This window comes from Macrobrachium nipponense, chromosome 2, assembly GCF_015104395.2.
Source record: "Macrobrachium nipponense isolate FS-2020 chromosome 2, ASM1510439v2, whole genome shotgun sequence".
NCBI classification, from domain to species: Eukaryota; Metazoa; Arthropoda; class Malacostraca; order Decapoda; family Palaemonidae; genus Macrobrachium; species Macrobrachium nipponense.
The window spans coordinates 134490278-134509996 of NC_087201.1; the positions used below are offsets into that span (position 1 = coordinate 134490278).

A 19719-nucleotide genomic window follows, 5' to 3' on the forward strand; every position below is an offset into this window, starting at 1 on the left:
TCTCTTTAGATGTTAATGATTTAAAAACTATGGATGGAAAAACAAATGCTGATTCATGCTAATGCCTTTCTCACATAAAGAATAATGAATTACTAATTGTGCATTAGTATTTACTTATTTCTTTGGTGTTAGTATTTGTGTTCTATTCGTGGTGTAATGTTTATAAGTATTTCAAGTACAGCATCAATTTAAAAGATGGCAAGAGTGTACATTTATATTTTTCTTGTCATTCTATTGTTCTCAAACTATTCCAATGCTCTGAATTTATCTAGCATAAAGCTGAAAGCTTAATAGTGAATCATGATGGGTAACCATGTTTCTGAGAAGCTAATGTAGGTCATGACTTGGAGTACATGATAAACTTCCTTAAATTTCTGGCGTTGAAAAAATTATATCCTTGCTGCAGTAGCACATTGTTAAAACTCACAGTATGTGAGTTTGATTCAATCAAATTGAGTGTTTTACTGTAAAGAACTCTTATTTTTTCTTTGCTTAAATAGTTAAAAAAAATTTTGCAGTTGATGGCATTTATCAAAATGTATTTAATTCTAAAAGCTAAAAAACCTGGAAAAAATTTAATTTCAACATCCTGTATGGTGAAATACATAATCCTTTAAAGTTTTCATGGACTCAGGATTGCAATTTGATTTGCAGTTTTAAATTTAAGAAAAAATCGGATTTTTGAGCCTGTACTGTATCTCATCATGACAAGGTACTTGCCACAGCATACACAAATCATTTATGGATGGTGGTGGTTATCAAATCCAAAATTTTTTTTTTTGTATAAATGTTGTTCCCCTGTATTCATGGGGGATGCATACCTGACCTCCCACCCCCAGTGAATAGCTAGAATCTGCGAACAGTGAAACCCCTATTAAAACGCTTAAAATTGCCTATTTTGGTAACACAAAAAGTGTATTTTATGATGAAATTGATAAAAAACCAGGAATTTGTGGATATTTCTCATAGAAAAATACCGCGAATAATGAGTAGATATGGTCCATAGAGAAATCTGCTAATACATGAGTCCTGGAATGCTGAGAACGCAAATATGGGGGTCCATTGTAGTCCTATTCATTTTTACTATTAAACTGCCTTATGTATTACCTACAGCTTTTTTGCCATTCTATTATGGCATTGGCTCTACTTTAGGTTATGAATATCTCATATTGGTTTATGCTGTAATTTTTCTTCATGTTACAGGGGGTTGGCGTATGGTTAGTTCAAAATATTTTGAAGTTTTGACCTGGTGGTACCTACTGTGCTTATGTGCTGTTACTCTGTTTGTGATGTGTATAGTTAATAACAGTTGTGCGTTTGTCATGAATATTATTACCTGCATGACCCTTAATATGAGGTACTAACGTAGTTACTTTTCAGTCTCTTTAATGATTATACGGCTTTAGATGTTTCTGCATTTATTTTCAAAACCCATTTCGAGAATTAATCTTTCAGGCGACTTTCTAATTTTGATAGTACTTGCTGTACTGTATTTTATCGTCTGGTTTCATACCTGGTTTTTACTAACATAACTTTGTCATTATGATTATTGAACATCCAAGGAATTTTCACATCATACTTGTTTTAATTTGTTGAATCATGATATCCATTGATTGTACCTTATGTGACATCCATTACAGGTATTGTGACTGTTCATAAAGTTAATGTGTGAAATTCATGTGTGCATGTGAAATTTTCTACATATTTTTCCAGTGTATGTGTGTTTACACCACTTCTTTACAGTATCAGCTATTAGTGATAACCAGCAATGTAAGACAGTCCAGAAGATTGCAAGATGGATTCACTTTTTACATGATCTGTTCATTAAGACCTACAGTGTTTTGTGTTCAATATTTATCGGTAAAATGTCAAAGAACTAGTAAGATTCCATAAATAATCTGCAGTGTTGGGGCTGTGTTTTAGGTCAAATAGGAAAAACTATGGTGCTTTAAGTAAGTTTTTTTATCATAAACTATCATTTTAGGTCCCTGATGTGAGCCCACAATGGTTGAAGGGTTGATTAGTGAGCAAGGGGACAGGGGGGGAACAGAGGTAGCCGTAATGTCAGAGGATGGTGATTCAGTACCACCTGAAATGGTGTCGTCAGTTCCCCCACGACCCACCATATGCTATGGCCGAATTTTACTTGGTGAAATAACACCACTTCTTGCTGCTATGAAGCGTTCCACTCCAAGATGGTCATCACAGCAACAGGTTAGTTATCAGGTTAAAGATTTAGTGACTAAGTTTAAGGCAGTTCTTCGGAATATTTTCAGTGATTTTGTTTCTCTTTGAGTAATTACATTTTAATTGCTCTTAGTACATACAGCATACTGTATTATCATTTTGTATTATCATAGTTAACCAGCATATTTGGTACTTTGTCAGGATCTACGGAAACATAAACAAATATGACTCGGGCTACTTCACATTATGTAACTTAATGATTGATAAGATTTCAAAATTTTACTGTATATATATTAAACTCTCAAGGTAGACACTCAAGATCCTTGGGGTTGCCAGACACTTTAACATAGTGATCTTGATTAAAATGAGTGAAATTTTGCACCAGAGTGATAGTCAATTGTAAAAGGGAAAATAAAAAGCAAAAGATTCAGCAATAATGCCACTAAAAGGTACTACTTTATAATAGAGGTGTCTAACAACCATCTTGGGCGTAAATGGTGCCATCATGTAGATATGTTCAAAGTCTCTTCTGAAGGTCTCCCAGTATGGAATGCTCATGATTGGAATAGACCTAATCAGATTATATCTGCTTACAAACCTAAGACTATGAAAGTTTTAATCTGTATGATTAACCATAGATTTCTGTAAAAAAAGAAATATAGCTTGTTTCTCACTATATATGTAAAAATAATAGTGGTAAGACATAAAGGTAACCTCATTGTCTATTTGCTCAGGCAGACAACTACGGTTGACTCATTAAGGCTATTTGACTCCTATCTGACATCCACTGGAGCAGTCATATTCTCACATGACAAGCTTTAATGTAGGCAATCAAGACAATTATACAGAGCAAGGATAGGGGGCGAGAAATCAGAGGTCTCATAGTTTGAAGTTACTGCAAGCTATGCTAAAATTAGTTTTAGCTTGCTGTAATTTCCCTTAAGAATATTTTAAAATTCATAATTAGCTTATAGCATTTTTTTCAGCAATCATGTGAAAGGTTTGTCTGCTATAAAACATATTGAGTAAAAATTAAGGTATGGGTTATGACAATGCTATTTGATTATTTTATAACAGTGCTATTTGATTGGCCAAGGACTTAAAAATTCCTTATTTTCTTCTCATAAACCATTTTTAATTTTCTGATTTACTTTTATGAATCATTTATGTTCTTTGTAAAGTGCATTTACTTAAACTTTAAAGAATTTATATTTTGAATAACTGTTAATTTAGGTCTCCTTAATTTTTAACACCCTAGGACTTGGAACGGGATCCACTAGTAGTGAAACTCAAAGAATTACGAACGACTGTTACTTACCTAGGACCTGATGATACCTTGGATCCTAATACTTTTCTAGATCCTTTCCTTGCTATCATCCGTTCAGAAGATACAACTGGCCCAGTCACCAAGAGTGCATTGGCTGCAGTTAATAGGTAATACCCATTTAAAATTGGTGTGGACTAAGTTTTTCAATATTTCACATTTATTAAACTCATCTTATGTAACCCTTCACTGCTTAAAGTGAGAGCCTTAAACCGTTCACATGTAAATAAGTAACAGGTAAATTATGTCAAGTTTTGCATTGGAAAGCCTTAATGTTCACATACATGAGTGTTTGATTAGCATTAAAGGAAATAACAAAGATGAAGCACACAGGGTTGTAGCTGTTGTGATTTGATGGGACATCAAAATTCTCAAAAACAGTTTGTTGCTACACAATATGCAAACCCTTGGTCTTTTACATTAGGAATTGCTTATGGGGAAGGTGGAACATGGCTGTTAAAACTCTTGAACAAGGTGGGTAGGCAGTAACTACCGTTTGGTAGGCAGGGGGACTCGCCTGCCCGGATGTAAACATCCCAGTTTGCTTTTGGCCGTGATGCAATGCAGACATGTTTTCATGAGTTCTTGCCTGACTGTCATTAGACTTTTTTTTCTTATACTATTTCTGTATATATTTTGAATATACTGTGTTTGATATTTTTAATATACAAACCCATGATGCGTGATAGCCTTGCAGACCGCCTTACCCCAGTGTGTGTGTCCCAGGGTCGGCAGCCAAGGGTGTAATATTTGGCCCCCCTATCACATCCTTCCCTTTGATAAGGGTGTGACATTATATTTTTTATGATTATGAGATGTTACTCCTGCCGCTTGTGCTATCTGAGAGTTTGCTGGGAGGAAAGATTTGGAGCCTTCACCCTCACTTTTTCTTTCTCCGTATTCTTTCCTTATGAAGTTTTGTCTTTCAGGAGGGATTCTCCTTCACCCTCTTCGCTAGCTTGTTGAGTGTAGAAAAGGGGGGAGTGGTGTTGGTGATTGGGTGACATATTCTCAGGGGTCTCCTCTCGCTTCGGAGGGCAGTGCACTTGAAATGAGAGGAGTCTCCTTTTATTCATTATTTTTTCTTTCTTCTTCAGGCTGACAGTGAGCAGTCACTGGACACAGCACTAGATGATTGGATATCTGTGTTGGCTATCCTAACCTTTGGGAATGTACCTTTGACACTATAGTATGCCGGGGCACTGTCTCGTGTGTGTGTGTGTGTGTGTGTGTGTGTATAGTTCCCCTGCTGCACCTCCTATTAAATTGCTACTGTCACCGTGATGACCAGTGGGTAAACTCTTGCCACTGCTTTTCATTTATCCTAATCAGCATCCTGTAGAAGAAACCTTGTGGAAGAAACGTCATCCTCCACTGCTCTTCCCTTCTTTTCCTGAGGCTGGAGGAGGTCCTGGGAAACCGGATAAGCCCCCCCCCTTCGGCCAAAGAAGAGGAAGGTTGCTTCTCCCCCACCTCCCTCCCTGCCCAAGAAGTTTCTGCAGGATTTCTAAGGGTTGCCTCCTCCCGAGGAGGCAGTGGGATCGCTCGTAGGCTCTTCCCAACTTCGGGCTCAGGAACCGATTCGCATCCCCCTGGGTCTTGTGTTTCCAGAGCTGTGGAAGCTCAGGCTTCGGTTTGCATTCCTGTCATCAGTTCTAGACTGGTGCTGTTGTGTTGGGCGCTGGTTTGCCAGTTGCCCCGAATGTTCGTGTTTCTAATGAATTGCGATTAACCCGAGCTGCTGATGGGAGAGTCCTCTCACCATCCCAGTTCAGGCACAGGACAAGAGAAAGGGTGAGACATTTACGTGTCTCGTCTCGTCTGTTATCAGCAATACTGCAAGCACTCGCAGAGTGCTTGCCTGTGCTCAGCAGGTTCCCACCTGGTGTCTCGATTCTGAGGATTCAAGTACCTGAGGCAGGAATGAGATTCCCTTTGAAAGTTTTATGGAACTTTTAAGAGATGGCTTCTCTCCAATGAGGCTGTGGTTCTCTTGACCCTCTCTGTTGTTCCGAGAGATACAAGGCAGACAGAGAAAATTCAGATGAGTTAGTCTCTTTTGGAATTCGGCTACAAGTCTTGGTATCTTGAGGTCAATCCTCGGATCATCTTGTCATACACTCAAGTAGTTGAGGAAAGTTTCATTGGGTCTTGTCGAATCTCCCTTCAAAGAGAGAAAATTGGGAGTTTCATGCCTCGGAAAACTCGAGGAAAACCCTCAAGATATAAATACCCTTGATTTTCCTTTAGCAGAGACCTTTGCTCTGATTTGTAAGCACATTGATCTCATGAATAGGATCACAGCTTCCGATGTGAATAATCCTCACTTCTCAAGGCCCTTGCTTTTCCAGGAGAGAGAAATGTTTTCGTAGGGGTGTCGCATTCCTTGTTGTGAGGGCATTCTGAACTAGGTGAATACTTTTCTCCGCACAAGGAGTTCATTCAGAGTTTCGAGATGTCCAATCAAGCTCTCTTCTCCCTCTGCTCAGCAACGGGAGCGATTCTTCTTTACCTCGAAGTGGTCCTGTGTTGACCAGATAGTTCTGTTTCCGCTGTATCCAGACTTGGGTCTAGCTGTTTTTCTTGCCATGAACAACGTTCCTCTCGCAACAAGGAACGGCAAACAGGGAGGACATCACGATGGTGTGTCTCCAGGCAGTCTCCTGATAGGATTTGTGATGCTTCACTTTCTGGAAGGCTTAACTCCCTTGATTGCAATCATTCCTGAAGGAATTCTGCCTTATAGTGACTGTCCCATTCTGGGATGGCTCTTCTACCCAACACCAGACAGCAACCTATGGGCTATTCTGGTGCTAAGAAGAAGAACTTTGTTGTAATTCAGATCTCCAGATTCGTAAGTCCTGAGTCGTCTTGACCCAGAGGTACAGTCCTTTACTCAGTCCTGCCCCTCTCTCTTTAGAGAATTGACAGATACCGTGGTAGCGAAGGGTAAAGACAGGTGAACTTCCTTGTCTTTCTATTTCGTAACCATTTGACTCAACCTTATGGTCAGGCCAGCTCTTCCTCGTTTTCCTAATAAGTCTTGGGCTTCGAAGGGTGATCATGGAAACACTCAGCCTTCTTCTGTTTCTCTTCTGGGAAGAAGGCAGAAGGAAAGTGAACATTCGTAACTGGTGTTCGTCTTTTACAGGTACCTCAGTGAAGGGTTGCTTGTCGAGTCTCTGGACTTAACAGCAACATAACCAAAGCCTGGTATCTGCTCCCTTACGGGCCTTTGTCATCTTTCATCAAACTTCCACCTCTCCTGTGTTGGGAAACAGCCAGATTGACTAAGGGCTAGTTGTCTTCAGTGTCCTGTTGTTGCCATAGAAGCCTCCTTTCTGGATAACTTTGCCTTTGGTGTCTTCACTAGAGAATGAAGGTCTGCAAACAGCCTTTAATCTTTTCCTTCAAACAATGAGGAAGGAATTGGGCTGGTGCTCTATCAACAGGAGCCTTTGAATTTACTACTTGTATATACTCCTCGCGATGTGTCTGTTATCAGATTCACTGACCAAGTAGTATGCACATGCCTCAAGGATGGTTGTCTTTAAATGCGTGACTGAGGTGATAAGTACCTTCTCATTAACATCCTGAAACTCAAGGCAACCTATTGGGCTCCAGAGAGTTTCGGGGTTTGATTTTGAGACACTCAGTGGTGTTGTTGAGCAACAATACCTTAATATTGGCGTTTGTCTTCAAATGAGAGGGTTTCATTCCCTTTCATCTTTCTGTTTACTGCCTGGTACAGCAGAAGTCTGTAGATCTTCAGCTCCATTGCACATGACCATAGACTACTGCGATGACTCAGAATGACTTTAATGAACCAACTCGATAGTTTTGTCACTGTATTTTTTCTGTTTGTAAGGTGACCAAGAAACATTGTTCACCCCAAATTGAATATAGATAATGGAAGAATTAGCCTGACACCCAACCTGCCAGCCCTGCTTCCAAGGTATGAGAGGAGTTCCTCCCTGAGCCAACCTTCTGTGTCAGTGACACAGGAGCGGTTTCTGTGGCAGTACAACCCTGTCATCTTCATGGCTAAAGACTACAGGCAGTTCTCGACTTACAACAGTTTCAGCTTACGACGTTCCGAGATTGCAATGTGTTTCAATTATATTCTTCGGAAATTATTTCAGGTTTACGATGTATGTTCTAGGGTTACGACTTGATGAGACAGAAGAAATATGACTCCAAAAAAGCAAAATACTGTATATACTTGAGTAATTTTCAACTGCATGTAATGTCCAACCCCATTTTTACTGCATATACAGTGGACCCTCATTTTCGTGTTATTGACATTTGTGAACTCACGCATTCAAGGATTTCTCTATGGACCATATCTACCTATTATTCATGGGAAATTGCAAATTTGCAGGATTTTTTTATGAGAAATATCCATAAATTCCTGTTTTTTTAATCATTTCATTATAAAATGCACATATTGTGATAAAACTATTAAAAAAACCAGGTGTAAACATTATTAGTGGGTTTTTCTTGAGTTTCAACTAACAAAATGGGCCGTTTTCAGCATTTTTATAGGGGTTTCAACTATTGCGGATTCTAGCCATCTGCGGGGGTGTTTGGTATTCATCCCCTGCGAATATGGGGGAACACTATTAGGATTTTAGCATATATCCTTTATAATATTGAGTTTTGATTCTTGTAGTAGTCCTAGGCTATGTTAGCAGTCGCTACTGTAGCTTATTCTAAGATTCTGACATCTAAAACTAAGAAGCTAAAAGCTTAGAATATGCCTATAAAATGTATAAATAATTGGTATGTAGTCATTTCAAATTATTAATTAACTATAATAAACAAACAAAAAAAGCTTCCTACCTACTGTGTACATAGTTTTGTCAACACTACCGAGTACTGGACGAGTGCTGAGCAACCACTGTTAACTAGCGCACAGTGTAGTATGTAATAAAACACTGATTATTTTACCGAATAACTGAAGAAAAATTCTAGTAAATATTTGCTAGCTTTGTTGAGGGCAGTCTTTGATTAATTTTCTATATTAAATGTATGCATGACAAAGTTTTTAAATTTACAGCATCATTTTACCAAAAGAATAAAAAGAATACATGATTCTAACATAACAGTAATAAAAGGTTCTCAGATAAGTAAAGCAAAATTTATACTTATAATCGTGGTTGGTATCCAAAAATAAAAGTTTGTCGACTTCTTTGGATACAAATGCTCCAAAGAATATGGCAGGCTTAGCCTAGCCCTAAAGTTTGCACTTTTCCAATATAGAAACAACACAACAAGAATAAAAGATTTTCAAATAAGTAAAACAAAATTTGTATTTATTGTCTGTTTTAGGGAAATCCAAAGCCTGGCTTAGCTTAGTGCCAAACTCTTGCACATTTCCAAAACTAGCCTATACCACATGTAATGTTCAGTCCCAAAATTTTAGGCCATAAAATTAGTCTAGATATCAAACCTTACAAGAGTATATACAGTAATCATTATTTGAAGGTTTTTTTATAAAAAAAAAATGCAATTTATATAGTTTTCAATATACACCCAAAGCGTTCAGAGTAAGGTTATGTTAGGATTTTTGACAATTTTCTACAACTTTCCGGCTTATACGATGACGATTTTCGGCGTACGACTAAAGAACGGAACCCCCATTGTAAATGAGACTGCCTGTGTTCAGCTTTCCTTGCAAATAGTGTAGGCTTTCTCACCAAGCAGCAATGGAAATAGTAGCTGGATACTTCTTTCAGCCCTCTGTAATTCCAAGGATTGGAGCCATTTTCTTTGGTTAGTGTCATTGACGGGACTTTTCCTCTGGCTGGAATCGCAAGAGTTGTTTCTCTCCGATTCAGTTGTGAAGGTGTAGGTCTATGTTCAACCTAGTCTTTCACACAATGTAGTATTGTTGCTCCTCAGTTGAGATTCAACTGCTACTGAGGTACCACCCATCAATCTGAAACTTGGGTTGAAAGGCAAACTGTTATGTTTACATCCAGGCAGGCTGGTCAAGAGTTTTAATGGGTATGTTCCAGCTTCGCTGTAAGCAATTCCTAATGTAAAAAACCTCATGTTTATATAGTTAGGAAAAATAAAACTTTCTTTTGAAAATTTTGATTTTATAACATCACTGGATTCCATTTACTTTTATAAAGTTTAAATGGCAGGTTTAAGGAATAAAATTGATAACAAATTAGATCAACTCCTGAGTAGGGCGGTGTCAATCATAAAAAATGTAAAAGTTACATTATCATGTATGTAAATTAGTTAAATCCATTTAACTCATGATAGTTTTAAGGCCACATCCTCATCACCATTATAATCATAAATTGTATTATGTCAGCATTTTGCATGGATTTCTATCAGGCTTGATTTTCATATCCCTTCTCCATGGTTTATTGGAGTTTACTACTGGTCTGTGCAAACCATATTTACTAAAGCTCCCAGTGCATGACTTTTAAGCTTAATTTCCATAATCCATCCATTTGTTTCTACTGCTTCTGTGACCAATTGTTTCTCATCGCTTCACATCAATTGTCCAAGTCCTCTTTTTTCTCTCTCTCTCTCTCTCTCTCTCTCTCTCTCTCTCTCTCTCTCTCTCTCTCTCTCTCCTCCTCCTCCTCTCTTTAGCTTGGCTTGATATCTCTCCACCATCTCCAACACATTCTAATCATGAATCATAGTGTTTTCTGAAAATTTCGACGTTCTTTGTCAGTGCTGCTGTTTTTGCTCCACATAGTAGTTATTGTTTACTATACAGTGCACATGTATTAATAGGACTTTTTTACTTACCACTGGTTGTTATCATTCTCCATTTTATCCAGATTGCCCTTCCTCTCTTTTTGTATGCTCTTTCAATCCTTGCTTCACAATACAGTAATAATAACTATAAATATACAGGCGGCCTGCGGTTATCGGTGCAATCTCTTAGCGGCGAATCAGTTTTACGGCTGTCATAAAAAATATTCATTAAAAAAATTAGGTATTTTAAGGTATTTTTACGGCACAGTTTTTGGTTATCAGCGCTGCTTGTGCCGTTATGTCTAACGAGTACGTACATTTGTAGAAATACTGTTCAGACCGTGAAGGTTATGCAAATAATATTTTAAAATTTTATTGAGAGTTATTACATAAATACTATTAGGGTAAACTATATACCCCTGATGCTTTTCTCATTCATGGCTGTACATGTTTATGTAACGAGTATAACATTAAAACCGTACTTTCATCATTCCCTTTTGTTGTTTTTGAACTTATGTAACTAGAAGATGGGATAAAGTTAGGCTATTGTAATTTGGTCTCTTATAAAATTGGATTATCGCAAGACGAATTATCGTAACTTGAACACTACAGCTTCCTGTACACTGTATAAATCTTTATTATATCTTTACATACTCTAGACATCCAAAGGATTAAAGCTAGGCTTTTTTCACTTTACAGTATGTATAATATACAGTATGTATAATACTATAATGTATTGTACAGTAAATTCTATAGTACTATACTGTATAAATATAATTTTACTTATTGCGCCATTGCGGGATTACGGCGCCATTTGACTGGTCTAGGGCGCTGTTAACTGGTCTAGTATTCTGAAAGAAGGTGTGCGGCGGCTGTAGACTTTGAAATCGCTCAACGTCGCAAATCACTCGATGTCGGCAGCCAGGAATGGAACCCCTGCTGCTAACCAAGGGCTGCCTGTAGTTGCATTTCCTTCCATCTTTTGTTCCCTTTGATCTTTTCTTATTTAGATATACACTACTTCAAGTTTACCTTGATCTGATTTTCACCTTACAAAAAAAAAAAAAAAAAAAATTGATTTTTACAAGAATCTAGAATTGTGACTTATTGGTCTCATCAGAATGATTTATAATAATTATAAGCTAACTAATTTTCCTTATTCTTTATTTGGCTGGACAAGTGTTACTAGTATGTTACCTGATGAGTATTTGGATTTTTGTCCTATATTATTCATGAAAATTACACTGGCCTTCACTAGACACATTTGGTTACCTAAATGCTGTGACAAAGCTTGACCCTAACTATAAGAATTGCTTATTATTAAATTTGATTATGATTCCATTTTGCTGTAATGCAATTTCTAATACACTTTATGAAATATTAGTGAAAAGAAAAAAACCAAAAAAGCTATGGTTGTCCAGTTATATAGTACATGTACATGTGTTTGAAAGTTTAATACAGATCTGATTCATGAGCTTATTTCTTGTCATGAGCCATTTTCATTATTAACATGTAGTGTATGCTATAGTTTTGCTCTAATTCTTGTCAAGTTTTATCAGTATAGTTTACAGTATTACAGTATGTGAAAGAGATTTGTTAGTTTGGTGTAAAAATGGGCTCGTACTGTAGTTAAGGGATGGATCAGATAGAGTATTTGTATCTCAGTAATTTTAGTTAAAGAGGTTATTCTTCTGTTTGTTAATGGGTATATCATTTCCCTATTATCTTAATTTATTTAAATTTATTTAATATACATATTGCCTCCTTTCATGTGGGTTAAGATTACATTCAGTGTGAAGCAAGTCGATTATAGAGAATGGGACTACATATTAATAATCTTCTATCATATAGCAAAGGTGTATATCAATGAGTACATGTTAGTAATCTAAATGTATTGTTAAAGGCATTGGAGTGTACATTAATATTTTGCTGTTATTGTTTCAGGATGCTTAATTATGGACTAATAACTGGAGAATGTGCAAGTGCAGCTAATGCTGTGGAAGCTGTTGCTGCAGCAGTCACACATGCCCGCTTTGTAGGGACAGATCAAGGGGCTGATGAAGTTGTCTTGTGGGAAATTCTTACTGTATTGCGAACTCTTATCCTAGGACCTGTTGGGCATCTCCTTACAAATGAATCTGTTTGTGAAATTTTGAATTCCTCATTTAGGATTTGTTTTGAGACAAGGCTGAGTGAACTTTTGAGAAACTGTACTGAAGATGCTCTCAGGCATATGGTGCAACTCCTCTTTGCACGTCTCCCACAGTTTAAAGACGATCCTCGTGGGCAGGGACACTCGAGGAGGCTTAAAATGCGTGCAGGTGGTGAAGGGAAAGGGAGAAGAAAAGGAAAATCGCCTCGTCCAACTCCATCATCAACTCCACCTCCATCCAATACACCACAACCCCCTGTAACTTCAGATGTTTCAGAAGTGCCAGAAGAATCACTAGATGGTTCACAAAACACTCAGGTAATAACAACATCTACAAAAGAGGAAGTTATTTCACCCTCGGAATCAGAACCAGAATCTCTAAGTAGTGCTCTGGCAGGAGAAAATCCCTTAGGAGACACAGCATCTGTTGATTCAGGAATTTTAGAACCTGTCTCTCCAGTTGAAAACAGTGTAGACATATCCCATGCACATTTAGCTCCAGATGGTTGTGGTTCTTTAGAAAATCTGGAGAGTCCAGCAAGTGAGCCTGATGGTACCTGTGTGTCTAAAGCATCTGATTCTGAGCAGGTTGAACTTATTTCGGAGACAAATGAATCCCTCTCATCCACTGAAGTTGTTAATCATGCAGATGTAGAAATAAAAACCACAGACCCTTCACCTCAAACAGATTCACAGCAAGAAAAAGAAGACTTCATAAATGCACAAGGAGTGAAATTTACTCAAGAGGGAGTCATTACTGAGGGCAATGCTTTGGTGCCTTATGGCATGCCTTGTGTAAGAGAAGTTTTTCGTTTCCTCATCTCCCTTACTTCACCAACTAATGAGCAAAATACCCCTGCAATGATTTTAACTGCCTTGAATCTTCTGACAGTGGGATTAGAGGTGGGTGCTGAACACATCAACAATACTCCTTCATTGTTGACATTATTGAAAGATCAGTTGTGTCGTAATCTATTTATGCTTCTGAAACCTGAATTTCGTTTGGGTACCTTCATGGCATCCTTACGTCTGTGTACCCTTCTATGCGAGTCTTTGCGTTCACATTTCAAGTTCCAGATTGAGATGTTTCTCAATAAGTTAACTGAAATCATCACATCAGAAGCACCTAACGTCACTTACTCACATAAGGAATTAGCTCTTGAAACAGTAGTACAGTTATGGCGTATACCAGGATTCATTACAGAACTTTTTCTTAATTACGATTGTGATTTATATGCATCAAATTTATTTGAAGATCTTACTAAAGTGCTCTCAAAGAATGCTTTTCCAGTTCAGGGATTGTATTCTACAAATTTACTTTCTCTTGAAGCCCTTTTCACTGTTATAGAAACTATTGAAAGTCATGGTATTAAAGAAAACAAGGTATCAGTTGCTAAAGAGACAAATGAAGCACCCTTGGTAGTGGCACAGGTATCATCTGGATATCTCTTGGGTCTTGGCCTTCGAGGAGGTTTTGCTCCTGTGACTCCACACCTTAAAGCACGGACTGTGCTTTTTGACAATGAAATTGTATCACGAGAACATCTTGTGGCTCTTAAAGAGAAGAAAAAGTTATTGGCAGCTGGCACTGACCAATTTAATGCTAAACCAGAAAAAGGTATAAAATTCTTGCAAGACAATGGCATTATAGGGAGCACCAAGGATGATATTGCTATATTTCTTAGAGAGAACCCACAACTCTGTAAGAAGATGATTGGAGAATATGTTAGCAAAAAGAAAAATGTAGATATACTCTCAGCATTTGTAAAATCTTTTGAGTTTCGTGGACTGCGGATTGATGAAGCCCTGCGAATGTTTTTAGAGAGTTTCCGTCTCCCTGGTGAAGCTCCTCTTATCGGTATAATTGTGGAACATTTTTCATCTCACTGGCACACGAGTAACAATGAACCTTTTGGGAAAGAGGATGCAGCTTTTACATTGGCATATGCTGTAATCATGCTGAATGTAGATCAGCATAATCAGAATGCAAAGAAGCAGAACATTCCCATGACATTAGATCAGTTTAGAAACAACCTTCGAGGTGTCAATGATGGAGGTGACTTTGACCAGGATATGCTGGAGGAAATATACAATGCCATTCGTCTAGATGAAATTGTCATGCCTGCTGAACAAACTGGTCTAGTTAAGGAGAACTACATGTGGAAAATGTTACTAAAAAGAGGAGCCACCAAAGAGGGTCAATATATATTAGCTAATAATAATACATCCTTTGACAGAGACTTGTATGCTATTTGCTGGGGCCCAACTATTGCATCATTAGCCTATGTATTTGATAAGTCTACAGATGATGCTATTATTCAGAGAACAATGTCAGGTTTCAAGAAGTGTGCTGTTATTGCTGCAAGATATGGTATGAGTGAAATGTTTGATAACCTTGTTGTATCTTTGTGCAAGTTTACTACTCTAACATCATCTACAGAAGCTGCAGAGCATGTAACTGTAGCCTTTGGAGCCAACAAAAAAGCACAACTTGCTGCAAAGACAGTGTTCAGATTGGTAACATCCCATGGAGACATACTGAGAGATGGGTGGAAAAATATATTAGATCTCCTTCTTCAATTATTCCGTTGTAGACTTCTACCACCCTCTTTGACAGAGAGTGAAGACTTTGTTGAGACTAGTGGCCGGGTGACCCTTGTTAGGGAAACTCCAGTAGCTGTGCCTCGAGTTGAATCGGGATTACTATCATCCCTCTATTCTTATATTTCCCTTGGTGATGCAGGAGCAGCTCGCGGAACAAATCCAGAAGACGTGGAACTTTCCCAGAGGGCTAAAAGCTGCATTGCTGATTGCCATCCAGAAAGACTGGTAACTGAGTCAGCTTTCTTGAGGTGTGATTCATTAAATGAACTTTTAAAAGCCATGATGGGAGCTGGAGATGCCAGCACTCTTGGAGATCCAGCTATCAGTCCAGGTGGTGGAGGCTTACACCAAGAAGGCAGAGTTGGAGGCCTTGACGAACATAGTCAGGCTTTCATATTGGAACTTGTTGTTCAGGTTTTGGTTGCAAACAAAGATAGGGCTGTTGGTGTTTGGCCGAGCGTTAAAACTTACATTCATTCTCTGCTCATGGGAGCAGCTGCAGCAGATCGTCATTTTCTCCTAGAACGCTGTGTTGTGGCAATGCTGAGGTTAGCCAAAGTTTTGCTGCGCAGACCAAACATGGCTAACCCTATACTGCAGTCTCTCCGGATGTTGTTGCTACTGCGGCCCTCCATCCTTCTCAGAGTATCACTGCAAATTGTCTGCGGATTGCGAGAGGTATTAGTTATATACATTTTCACATTTTGTATAAAATTTTTAATTCATACATGAAAATAGTATCTCATGGACTTAAGTTTATACAGAAAATATTACTTTTACCAAACAAATCAGTGGTGAATTATACAGTGCTGAAATACAGTTGGCTTTTGGTATTTGCAAATGATAAGTTCATATGCCTTGCTGTTGATGAAACTAAAAGTTAAATCTTTCAGAACTAGTGTTGTCTAAAAGCCTATTCAACTTAAATGCAGATATATGTTGGTGATTTTTTCCACCTTAATTTTGTAATGAGAATTTGAATGATTTGGAAGCATTATTATACTTTATTTTCCTCAAAGATGTTTAACTGCAGTATAAATTTAATTGAAAGTAACTGCAACCTAAGTTTGAGTTACCCAAGAATGCTAAGGCAGCAAATAAATCAAAATCAGCAGTAGACAGTAAAAGTTTCTTGACATTGTTTAAGCAAAGTATGTTTTGCAATTTTTTATATGAACATTTCCATTGATTGATAGTTTATGCATTGACATTTCAGGTTTTGAGTGTTAACACTGACCATATTCAAGATCCCAATGACTGGACTATTTTATTCAATCTACTTGAATGTGCAGGAGCTGGTGCTAAACCACCACCAATGGTCAATTCTGATCATGCAGATATTCAAAGTGATTCTGGTAAGAATATTCATAGAGACTGGATTATATGTATTGCACTTTGTGTCTAAGTTTTCATATATAGTTACAATAAAATATTAGTCAGATAATTCTGTTTTAAATGTGTTCATTTTGAGTTCACAAATGTACATTGTTAACCACAACTGCAGAAATGCACTGGGTAGGATGTCAGGAATTTTATTTTGAGAAGTTTTTTTTCTTCTTTTATCCATAGGTTCTGTGTCAGACAGTGACTTTGGAAGTTCATCAGGAGTTGATTCTGGTCATTACACTGAAGGAGCTACTAGCGAGTGTGCTGAGCCTCCCCCTGGCCCACCCACAGCCACAGACCATCCAGAGGTATCTAAACAAACCCAGCGCTCTCGAGCTGCAAGTCCTGATCCTCTACATAACACGGGAGGCTGGATTTTGGTTAGCATTTGTTGTTTGTTTTGTCCATAAAATTACGTGATGTGTTCATATACAGCCCACGTGTGGTCATCACATCCCAAACACTACAATTTTTTGCTTAACGGACAGAAGAACAGTATTATTATTATTATACATCCATCACCTGATTCCTGAGGTCCACAGCCTATTTCTTTATGCCTAGTGCTTATTTTATATAATATGTGTGGTTTGTGATTTTGTGAAACTGTTTTTAGCTTGCTTTCAGGGGATTACATGATAAACTAAGTACAAAAATGTGTGGGTTTGTAAATAAAATCCAGTGCAAAAGGTTAGGGTTTTACTAAGCTATGATTCAGTGAACAAAATATTGTTTTACTAAGCTATGATTCAGTGAACAAAATATTGTTTTACTAAGCTATGATTCAATGAACAAAATAATGGATAATGAAACAGATAGCCTTTTATCAAGAATCTTAGGAACTTGGATGGTTCTGGGTAACTGACCATGTAGCTAAATTATGACTTATCATGTTTGTTAGCCTAGCCAAAGTCATAATAATAAGTAGCTATAAACTATAATAAGTCTTACATAAAGGAAAAGCATAATTACAGAAAAACTTTTGGAAAGTTAATAAAAATGCATTATCTGTAGTAGCATTTGTTCTGACATACTTTCTGGTGATTTTGCCTCTTGTTACAGTGAAGTGCTACCCTTTACCTTCTTCCCTGAGAATTCCCTATGGCAGTATGGGGCTCCCAACTCACACCTCTCCCTGATTGCTCTGAAGTGGAAGAGGGATAGATTAGTTCAGAATATCCGAAATTTAAACTTGAAAAAGAGGTGCTTTTAAATCTCATGACAATAGCTCCCATGTATGTCTTCAGCAAAGACAGGTTCCGATGTTGAAGCTCAATCACAGGGAGCTTTCATATAGATCATACTGGTCTCAGTTGGCCAGTTCTGGGGTTTCTTGCATCTTTATCTTTTCCCCTCTAAATTGAGTTTTAAGTAGTACATAATTGGTTAGTGATGAAATAAATTTTTTTTTCTTTTTTTTAATTTACTATCGCAGCATGAGTGCTGCCACTTCCCCTTACTAATTTCCTTTAGCTGATAGCTCAGACAAACAGGAGTATTGAGATGTATAGCACTGAATCCTGTAATTCTCTCTATGCATCTGCAGTACTACTGGCAGACTACCGGTTATTTCTTTCTGGCAAGAGGGACTGAAGCATTTTTGAGACAATATCATGGCACAGACGTCATCTTCATCAGGATCTCTGTGAAACACTTATGTCTTTTCCTGTGTCTTTACTTCCCGAATCGAATCATTCCTTCATTTCCAGCATCCCTTCTCATAGCTTTAATTCAAGTATGTCTGGGTCTACAAACATTACAGTGCTGGCAGAAGCACAGCTGACATTATCACATGTTCCTCTTTTACGGGTTGTGTGGATATGCGCAAGCCATCTCCAACTCCCTTTCTTCATTATTTCATCTTCATGTGAAACCTCCATAATTTCCTAAGTGATGTTGAAGAGTGGCATTCATCATACAAAAAGGAGCTACAGCAACAGAAGTACAGTGGTCCCCCCGTATTCGCGGGGGATGCGTACCAGACCCCCCCGTGAATAGTTAGAACTCGCGAATGTTTGGAACCCCTATGAAAATGCTAAAAACAGCCTTTGTTCATACACGAAACAAACCTTCGGTCTTAACATTAGGATTTACTAGCGCCAAGCTGGAAACCGGTAGAATTAAAATACACTTGTGAGATCCAGGGACTAATGGCATCTATACCAGGTCCCCGGGGCATGTATACCCAGAATGCCCACGGCTACCTGTGACCCACCAGTTATTTTCCTACCGCCTTTAAGATAAGACGTGTTACTGTCTATCTGATTTAAAGCCGGTTTTTCAGTTTGCCCGTTCTTTATCCATTTCATTTTTTATTTTTCATTCCTTCCTTTCTCCAGTGTGGGATAAGAGTGTATACGTGATATGATGGAGAATTTTGCCTCAACATCGGGATCGTCTACCGTTTCGAAGAGGAGACAAAGGAAATGCCCAGGAGTCAGTGGCTTTCCATGTTCTAGGTTCCTAACTTGGTGTCGACGGATCCTCATCCAACGTGTAGCAGGTGCAGGGAAAACGTATGTACGGTTACTAATCCGTGTTCTGTTTGTCGCGGTTGGTCGGTGGAACAGTGGAAGAAGTTCTATGGGAAAAGCCAATACAAAAGGAAGGGGTGACGCCATCTTTGGATGACCAAACCTTACCGGCTTCTTTTGTATCGGCAATAAACCAGGCTGCTCCATATGTTTCTCCACCTGCTTTTGATTTGTCTCATACCCTTCGGTTTCTCCTAGCGGTTCTGTATCGGAAACGTCAGGAGGGGCCTTGGGTAATCTTATGAATAATATGCACTCTCCTTTGTTCCCAGCAAGTAGAGGGGGAGATCCGCCATCTTTGTTCCAGGCTCCTGCTACTCAAGCGCATAGGTTAGATGGTACGTGGTCAGCGCTAGGCCTACAGGCGTACCACCTTGGATGGTCTGCTGTTGCGCACTTATATGACGTCACAGGTTCCAGCAGGGTCCGGCAGCGCTGAATGTTCCTCATCCCCCGGGCTTGCAATTTATGGGAATTAATGCCGCAGTTTCACCATCCCACTCAGTGTTTACAGCGATGCAGAACGTGGGAGGTAGTTTGGCAGCAAACGTGCGGTTGCCAGCAGAAACCTCTCAGTCTCTCCCTACGAGAGGGATGACGTCACAACATAAGTCACACTCCGATATGGCAGGCGTGATGACGTCACAGACCGATTCTCGGCCTTTTTCGCTGCACCCAGATGCTAATACGCCTTCTGACCGTCAATGCAAACTGTAATGCAGAAATTACAGGATATAGAGAAGAGAATGAATAAGAGAGACAAAAAGAAAAAGTGTGATTCGCCTTCTTCGTCTTCTTCCTCTAGTTCG

The 19719-nt window shown here is 38.5% G+C and overlaps 1 protein-coding gene across 1 annotated transcript in view; it reads left to right on the forward strand.

Moving 5' to 3' along the window:
• Positions 1-19719, forward strand: part of LOC135221010 (Golgi-specific brefeldin A-resistance guanine nucleotide exchange factor 1-like) — a 142035-nt gene that overhangs the window by 44888 nt on the left and 77428 nt on the right. Inside the window, exons 2-6 of the mRNA XM_064258729.1 lie at positions 1985-2214; positions 3446-3621; positions 12182-15671; positions 16210-16348; positions 16563-16759. Of these exons, the coding sequence (XP_064114799.1) occupies positions 2005-2214; positions 3446-3621; positions 12182-15671; positions 16210-16348; positions 16563-16759 (4212 nt within the window). The 5' untranslated portion in view covers positions 1985-2004. The remainder of the gene's footprint in view (positions 1-1984; positions 2215-3445; positions 3622-12181; positions 15672-16209; positions 16349-16562; positions 16760-19719) is intronic.